Raw genomic sequence first — 9,076 nt, forward strand, 5'->3', positions numbered from 1 at the left:
GCATTATAATCTCTTATAAAGTGCAGTAAGTATTGCGCCGGAAAGCTGGAATAACTTTTGTACACTGTACACATACACCTGCGCCGTTATAATGCACGTTTTTATAGTTAAAATTAGAAAAATTTTCGGCATGCTACTGCAACGAAATTGCGCATAACAATTTACCATTCACACTGCCATTTTTAATTTGTTTTAGTCGGAGAAATGAGTACAGCACAATAATTCAAAAGGTCGCAATTAATGCGGTACACGCGGACGAGTGTGGAAATCGAAGAGACGCAATCCTTTCCAAACTATACGATGCTAAATTTTGTTAAAGCAAATTTGATTACAATATTGCAGGTGAAGATTATCTGGTTTTTCAGCAAAAAAGAAATTTCTTGGCCTTGCGCAAACTAAAAATCCAAACTAACGGGTCAATGACCATTAGAAGGGAGTAGAGGATCCATGTAGCATTGAAATACGTGCCGGAAAGCCGGTAGCTGAAAAACGCTCCGGCAACATGATAGAACAAAAGGGGAACCCAGCAGACGATTACGCTCAATGATGTTAACGTTAGCACCGTAAACGGCCGCACCGGTGTACGCGGCATTTTGCTTGGCTGCGGCAATGGAGCCGGTTTTTCCGTGTGTTCCGAAATTCTGGACGCTGGACCACGAATGGACTGTGCAGTATTTTGACGATCTGTCTCTTCATTCTGTACCGAGGCCATAATCCTGGGTCGCGTTTTCTTGTACCGTGTTATGATTAAATATATGTAGATCGCTACAATAAAAATAAGCGGACTAATGCGGTCCAGAATAATTTCCGCTCGATTCCATGCATTCATACCACCGGATGCGTACCGGCATTTTGGGGTTTTGTCCGGTTGCAGTTGATAGTAGTAAAGCATGTCCAAAAGATACGGGGTCAGATCCAGAAGGTGCACATAGACGATCATTCCAAAACAGATAAAAATTGCGGTTCTTTTAGTGTGGTATCCTCGGTAAGTTACGGGGAATGCAACTGCCCACAGTCGGTTAATAGAAATTAGCAGATGACACATAACATGCGTAACGGTGAGGATTCGTTGGCAGTAATTGTAAAACACGCACAAGGAATGGTTTCCCGGCCAGACTCCGGTGATTTCCGTAATCGTTGTCACTGGAACAAGTGTCGTTAGATAAACCGTGTTGAGAATAAACAACATTATCAAGTATACGGTAAAAGAAGTAATGTGCGACGGATAAATAATATGGAAAATTAGAACGGAAATATTCAGTACAAATGATGCCAATCCAATAAATGTCTTGAAGCAGATTAAAAATGTCCAACCTTGGGCCGCATCCGAAAAGTGTGAAATGTATTCATATTTCAGCGTTTCGTTACCAGCCATACGCATAGTTTCATTTTTTGAAAAGTTCAAGTAGGTCCAAGTGCTAACCATTTTCTTGAATTTTAAAAGGTCAAAACCGCTTTAAAAAGTTTTTATGTGGGAGATGGCCACGCGGAAACTGATATAGGTACAGTACATGCAAATACCTAATACCTATATATACTGCAAATTATCAGGCAACGGTCACAAAGTTTAGATTGGGGAAACCCAAATGACGGGATCTTTTCGCTGTCGCCCTATTTTTAAAGGTTGTATTTCTTGCAGTTCATAATAAAGGAAATAGAGATTGTATTACTTGTAATTAATTTTTGCGCAATGGTAGCATAGAACCATATCGTTGACGCACACAAATACCTGGGTGCTACATCATACGCTTATAAGCGTATGATGTATCCAAATTACTTTCATTCCAAATACTCTGAACAATTATCTCGAGATATCCGGTGCTGCAAGAAATATACGTTAAGGTCATGAAAGACAAAATTTTAGGACTTATGCGTTCGGAATATGTCAACAGATACGTAGTTCAGAGTGTGTATGTAATTGCTCGCGTACTATAATAGTTAATAATGATCATGCTTGCAACCTTGCCTTTCATGTTTTTCGGATTATAATTATGCTTCGCCCTGTAAACGCAGCAGCAATTACAATAACCACAATAATCGTACGATATTGATGTACTCGTTTTTATGGTTTGGCATTACGAATAATATTTGGTGTTTCGCTAATGAACCACAGTTTATAATTAAGTTTATAATAATATTATCATTAATACTATTATAATATTATTATCAATAAGTTTATATATATTATTAAGTTTATAATAATATTAAATAATATTAAAGCACGAATAATATTAAACCACAGTTTATATGAAAAACAGTAAGATGCCCGTAAATTTTGAGTGATTGCAAAAAGATGACGTCTAAATTTGAGGGGTTTAATTAAACCCACGAATTTGCTGTTGTTAAATATCTTCGTAAAAGTCACTTTTGGCTTTAACGCACGAAAACAATTTTTCAGAGAGTGAAATCTAAATCACAGATGTAATGCGACAGCGTAGACACTCGTACTTAACCGACAAATGATACTACGCATTTGCAGTCCAGTTTAAATAGTCTCCGTTGTGATTTACCCTCTTAACTCGTGAAATGTGCTGTGTTAATTTTACTTACGAGTGCTTTAATTTGCATGTTTCGTTTCACTCTATACAGATTGACCACGATGTATACAGAAGGCCGTTAATCGCAGTTTTGGCATGTCTGTACCATTTTACCCGAGTCTCAAGGTGGGCACTTCCAGGCGCGATAATATCAATAATTTGTGTGTTTATAAATTTTGTTCGCATCTACAAAAGCATTAATATTTTTGTTGATACATTGAGTTTGTTTTGGGGAAATAGTTTTTGCAGAATCGGCACAACCTGTCTCATTGTCAGTTATGGCATCTTTTCCGGTGCGGTGTTTGTTGTTCGGGTCTGCTTTAATAGTTAAATCCTATGGTCAGACTATAAGTACCACGGACAGTTCACTGAAAAGGCGTAAGAAAATTGCACATTTTTGACGTTCAACCTACGGATGCGTGTATTTTATACCAATTTTAGCTGTCCTGCGGCTTATCATGCCTCTAAATACCGTGAACGCTTTAACAAACAGAGAAACATACGGCAAATTATTGAGGTAAGCTAGGGTTATAATGAACCTAGCATTTGCACAGCATTTCCTTTGAGATACATCCGTTATTATAATTCACGTGTTGCCGCTCAGAGCGAGATTTGGAAATGGTGATTACAACGTGGATGATGTGGAAGATGCCACTCAGATGGTCTTCAATTTAACGGATCACCTCACCGCAGTTTGCCACGTTCAGTTCCATACAGTATTTCGAGTAAGTAAGAAACATTTTATTTTTGCTGCAGTCAGTATTATTGAAGTAGACTATATTACGTACATATAATTTTATGTACTAGGTTTACCGGTATTTTGCAGACAGTTAATGGAACGACGGAAGACACCTCTGCCGTACTTTATCAAAACGATTACATTGTACCAAACGGTTTCATACATATTGCGCCGCCAACTATGAGATTAAACAGAACATTATTGGAAATTATTCGCAGTACTCGCCAGTTATCCAAGTACTACAAAGCCATTCACGTCGTTCCAGGACTTCCAGAATATTTAGCATGTGAGAAATTAAAGTACAAACCACTTTAATGTTTGTCTTGGTTATATTAATAACATAATTTTGACACAAAGTTTATTGCCCTGTTCTATGCTGTCGACTTCAGGTAACCGTCAGATTACCGTTTTCGCTCCCAACAACGAAGCGATAGATAAATTCGGATCTGATAAATTCAAGATTCTGATGCAATGGCCTAGCGCCATGCAAGGTGGGAATAACCATCTTGAATGCGGTTTTTTCGTTAACCTGCAATTTTTAATTTTTCTGTTTACCGGTGTATTGTGAATCGAAGTGAAGTTATTAACAGTAAGTATGTAATTTTTAACGATTGTCACTTAATTAATTTTTAGCCATTTAATTTGCTAAGTGCCGCGCGGTACGATAAAATATTTGGTTACCACTGTAACATCTATTGTACTATTTAGTAATAAAGTTGGAATTATTTTGTTATTCTCTGATGTAGAATTGCTGAGCAATCTTGTTGTTTCCAATGGATCGTACCTGACTTCCGACTGGGCAGACAATGACACCTTGGCAACCTTGAATATTTACGGCAGTTTACTGATTCGCATCACTAATGGTACGGAAAACATGCACTAATTAGGCTTAAGCATGTCGGTGCCGACAGCAAGTATGCAGATGTTGTTGTTCTATCGTTGGATTTGTTTAAATGAGTTTGTTGCCAGTATTGCACTCTAGATCAGTTACTGTATTTTTTTAGTTTAGGTTTGAACTCGTTAATTTGTAAAAAACTACGTTTAAGCCAAAGAAGTGCAGGTAGAAAACGAATATATTACAGCATTTATATATGGTTAAGTATTTCATTTTAGACACCTAATTAGACCTCTACTTTCCTGAAATGTCATCTACTTTAACAACCGTGATTTAAATTAATAGTATTATTTTATTACCATTTTAGGCAAAAAATTTTTTTGGCTTTAAACAAATAAAAACAATGAATTTTTTTCTTGGTTATTGTAGACCGCATCTTGCGAGTGTTGAATACTCGCCAGTCACCGTTTGTCTCGTCCGAAGCGAACTCGGTGAAAGCGCCTTCCGTTCTGCCGGGGCGGGCCAAAGAAGACCAGGCTCTGGTGCTGGAATCGGATTACACGGGACAAAATGGTGTTCTGCATATCGTCGACAGTATACTATATCCACCGGTCCCATCGGTCAATGAGACCGTGGCCCAACTGTTCCCTTTTAGTCCGTATATGCCACTTCCGCCGATTGATGTCAGCTCGTTCGATGGCAGCTGCATGCAGCGCACAGCCGGTCTGGTGGAAACCGAAACCGCCACGTTTCTACCACTACCAGTCCGTTCCACAGCCACCACGACCGCTGAGTCCACTGTGTCCACTATACCACGAAGAAAAATGCACAGAACAAGAAACCGGAAAAGAACATAAAAATTTGATATACATATACCTTGTGGCCATAAATTGGGTATGCACGTATTTACTATTATGCACGTATTCACTGGTAACCTCTTTCCAAAATCGTTTAATGCACTGTAATTACCTTGCATGCCTCTTTGATTTGGGACTGCTTTTAATCGCTTTCCTTTCTATTACAGCAATCATTTTTAATTTTTTTCTTCCGATACCACGTAAATATTTACTTAGCCACTACTGACTACATCCTATAAGCCTTTACTGTAATTGCACTCAAAATTTTGGCTACTCTTTTTAGCCAAATTATTTTTTTCTCTTTGCGCAGTTCTTTGTTTTAAGTTTTACAGTTCACAGGCTTCAGAAATTGTTTATATACAGCAAAAAACATCCGCGCTTGACATATACGGGCCGGCTTTGTTAACGCAACAAAGAATCCTCTATAATTGGACTACTGTAATTAATTACTGACAATGACAAAATAAATCAACGACTTATATAAAAACAAAATAATAACAACATCTGTAGACTGCAGTGAACTGCAGTGCAATAGAGCATACACAAAACAAACACAAGAAAAAAATCACAAAAAGCCGCATTAAGTACAACAGCGAAATTTCCGCAGACCATAACATTTTCCCAATCATTTGTAAACACTTCGAATTCTGCAGCTATTCATTGGGTTGGTTACGGTAATAATCCCAATTCTGCACCAGTCGCAAACTTTTCACGTACTGTAACCGGTACCGGTAACCGGCTTTGACCAAGGCGAATTTCTCCCGATGTGGTGTATCGGGATCGGATGGCGAATGATGGTATACAGCAATACACTGCAAGACAGCTTTATTGTCCGTTTTCCGGGCATCCAACACTACCAACATATCCGTCTCGCCGATGTGTACAAATCGATCGCTGTCTTCCAAACTGAGTTCTACATCGTTGTACGTCCAGTACACCGTCCGGTGCGGATGGTGGGAATTTCGCGGGAATTCTTGATAGTTTCGGCAATATAGTGGAAATGCTTGACGGGGGTTGTACGGGATATCATACAGTGTCTGCGCCATTTGCCAGTCATCTGAAAAGGCCAATAAGTAACCTCTCTATGCAATCATATGGATATGCGTTTAGCACACATACAGTATATGCGTTTAATACAGTACACAGCGCACGGTAGAAACAGGATGAAGTGTACCAAGTATGCTTACGCAGATCTTGATTCGGATAATTTCACTGCAGACAACACTATCAAGATAATTATGCACTTTTTGCACGTAGAGTATACAACAATTCGCTGCAATATGTCCTGCCGGCAGCACTGCATAAAAAAACCGATGAACAAAGTGAAAAAAGGCAAAAGGATGAAAAAGGCATAAGTGCACCAAAAGCACAAACAAAAGAAGAAAAGATATAAGCACTACCGTATCATACTTGTTAAAAATTTTATTAAATAAAATTTTATTACATTGCAGCTAGTAACATCATATGTTGTGCTGGAATAATTCTGATAATGCTTACAATTCGTTCATTTGTACGTACCGGAAGTGTTTTTGGTGCCAGCTACCGTTGCATCCTTGAGGATATACTGCATACCCGGATAGAGATTGGTGGTAAACGGCGGCTTGTGGGTCTCCTGGTGGTACCGATTGGTGTCCGTGGGAGCAATACACTGATAAATTCCCTGCTCGCCATAATTCACGTCAGAGAGCACTAAAGTGCCATTGGGAAACACAGCGGCACTGTGAGCGTCCAGATTTAAATGAACGTGATTCCTCATCCAAATGACGCGTGTCGCATCGTAGGAAAATTCAACGGCACAATCCAGTAGTACATGCTCTCTCCTGTAGAATGGTCTTATCCGAAACGACTGAATGGATCCCCATGCTACAACGAAGAAATATTTTTTACTAATTGTAAACAAAGTAACAATGAGCGTTTTCACTCTTGAGAATGGCTTGTAAATTTGTCGCAGTATGAACTATTTTACAAGATACTACGAGACCTACTAATAAGAAAATTGCAAAGCTTACAAACAATCAAGAGGAAAATTCCTCTGCGATACGCTATCTGATTTCGAAGTCATAAAATTTGTAATTACACATTCCTGTGAGCCACGGCGATATTTTCTTTTAAGGCTATTTCTATTTCTATTAAACATGCGCTTTTTGTTTATGGCAGTGAGGAATGCAAAACAATGTGCATTAAAGCATGCGTCAAATAAATCTTCGAGGTACTCTGTGCATGTATGCATAACAACAATAAAAATAATAATAACACTGAATGTGTTGTTGATCTTGCCTGAGATAAAGCTTAAACGTCCTTTACAAGAAAAAAAAACAAATACTCCAAGCATGTGAATTTTAGACGTTTTCCGGTAATGTAGTTGCCGTAAACAGTACGTAAGCCTATAAAGAATTATACTGCAGACAGATTTAAGATTGTTGACATATTTTGTGTTATCACTGCAATTTGCAAGTACTTATGGAATGCGCGGAAAAATATTCCAGTTATGATGTCAATAATAAAGGTTACTCTCGAGTCTCAACCATAAATTTACCCAGCCAGAAAATAAATTACATAAAAAACAGAAGTAGGTAGTTCTACCTTATAAGTGAGCTTACGCTTAAAAAAGGTTAACAAATGCGTAGACACACGGAAGCTGAATAATAAAAAGTACATACACGTACTTACTTTCACACATAACCTTTGCACGTTTGATTTGCAAAGGTCATTAATATTATCGTATTTAAGTTGATGTTGTCAACTATTTGGGGCACGTGCTTTCTGTAATTCGAAAAGCTACGCACAGACTTTTGTTTTGAAATTTTTTCAACCAAGAAACTGATTTCACGTAGGCGAAATTGCATTAAATTTTGTCTACAAATATTATTCAATTTTTAGGGACACAAAACGTCGCACACGCAGTTACTAATCTAATATTAGCTTTGCAGCATTTAAAAAAAATTTAAACTCCAGAGTGGCAACCAAAAACCCAACCCCAATATATAAAAGAAAAAGCGCTCTTTAAGAAAATGGCCTTGACCTTTGAGTTTGTGGTAGCTGGCCTAGGTATGGTTTAGTACATGTTGCATTACAATTCTGTCTCCTAAAGCTTATTTTATTTCAGTTTTGCGATGCTCGAAGGTTTTCTTACCGTTCACAACATCTGTTGCATCCGGATAAGGCTTGGCCATGGGTTCCTTTTTGGAAGGTGGACATGAGACAACCAAATGGAATATTAAGCCAAGATGAAAGAACTGCCGATAGAAGACACTCAGCCAGGAATCCATAATGCCAGTAGCGCAGTGAATTTTTCTGCAACGTTTTTTTGCTGCTTTGCAGCTTTTGCAAACTATAATATTTTGTAGCTACTGGGGTGTAAGTAAAACAGACAAACAATAGTTCAGACATTGGATGGTCCCAAACTCCAGACAACAGGCAGGCTGGAAGAACACCGTCGAGACTTTATAACAAGTAACGCAATACTACTACTGGTTGCCGTTCAACGTTACACGCCCTCCGCCAGATTCGATCCGGGATTGTTATTGGCCAGATACGTGGTGACGTTTTACACTACTACTCATCCAGGCCAGAAGTTGCGTACACACGACCTGTATGAACCGTTTTGGCACCAGACGACGCGAGTTGATTTTCATTGAGAACAAATGACTCATCATGATGTTATGTTTACCAAAAAAATTAAGAGATCGGAAGCAAAAACTAAGTAAACGAGTATAATTTTAGGAGCTTGCAGTCCCATCCCAATAGGTATTTCCATTCATTTCTCTGTACTATTTTGTTTTTGCCATTAAGATGACCTGTACCTCACAAAATTAGTCCTTGGTTACCGTTGTTATCGTCATATTCATTAACCCCCGCATGCATGTACCTATATGTAAGTACATTATGCTGTAATTGCTTGCTTATCAAATTAATTCTAAAATGGAAAACCACATTTAATTACGTCATCTTAGCCGCACAAAGGTCAAAAAAATTCCATACATATATACTTACTAGTACTAGTATTGCTTGATAGCGTAAAGTTCTTCAGGTACGTAAATAATCTTAAACAGCTGTGGTGCACTTCGTCCGATAACTTATATAGCTATTAACGCCTATGCTCGAGAAA

General features: G+C 38.3%; 2 protein-coding genes across 2 annotated transcripts; one reads left to right on the forward strand and one right to left on the reverse strand.

The window, feature by feature from the left end:
* The first annotated feature begins 2,562 nt into the window (after window positions 1-2,562).
* LOC129594292 (uncharacterized) lies at window positions 2,563-5,345 on the forward strand. The gene is made up of 7 exons (XM_055490928.1): window positions 2,563-2,915; window positions 2,979-3,054; window positions 3,142-3,262; window positions 3,364-3,562; window positions 3,666-3,767; window positions 4,023-4,139; window positions 4,541-5,345. The coding sequence occupies exons 1-7, from the start codon at window positions 2,816-2,818 to the stop codon at window positions 4,966-4,968; spliced, it is 1,143 nt and encodes a 380-aa protein (XP_055346903.1). The 5' UTR covers window positions 2,563-2,815; the 3' UTR covers window positions 4,969-5,345.
* LOC129594293 (uncharacterized) lies at window positions 5,310-8,749 on the reverse strand. Its single transcript, XM_055490929.1, has 3 exons — window positions 8,102-8,749; window positions 6,487-6,831; window positions 5,310-6,025 (listed from the first exon to the last, which is right to left on the reverse strand). Exons 1-3 carry the CDS (start codon window positions 8,235-8,237, stop codon window positions 5,622-5,624), a joined length of 885 nt encoding a protein of 294 aa, XP_055346904.1. The 5' UTR covers window positions 8,238-8,749; the 3' UTR covers window positions 5,310-5,621.
* Window positions 8,750-9,076: the final 327 nt, after the last annotated feature.

This window comes from Paramacrobiotus metropolitanus, unplaced genomic scaffold (assembly GCF_019649055.1).
Source record: "Paramacrobiotus metropolitanus isolate TYO unplaced genomic scaffold, Prichtersi_v1.0 Parri_scaffold0000067, whole genome shotgun sequence".
Taxonomy (NCBI): domain Eukaryota; kingdom Metazoa; phylum Tardigrada; class Eutardigrada; order Parachela; family Macrobiotidae; genus Paramacrobiotus; species Paramacrobiotus metropolitanus.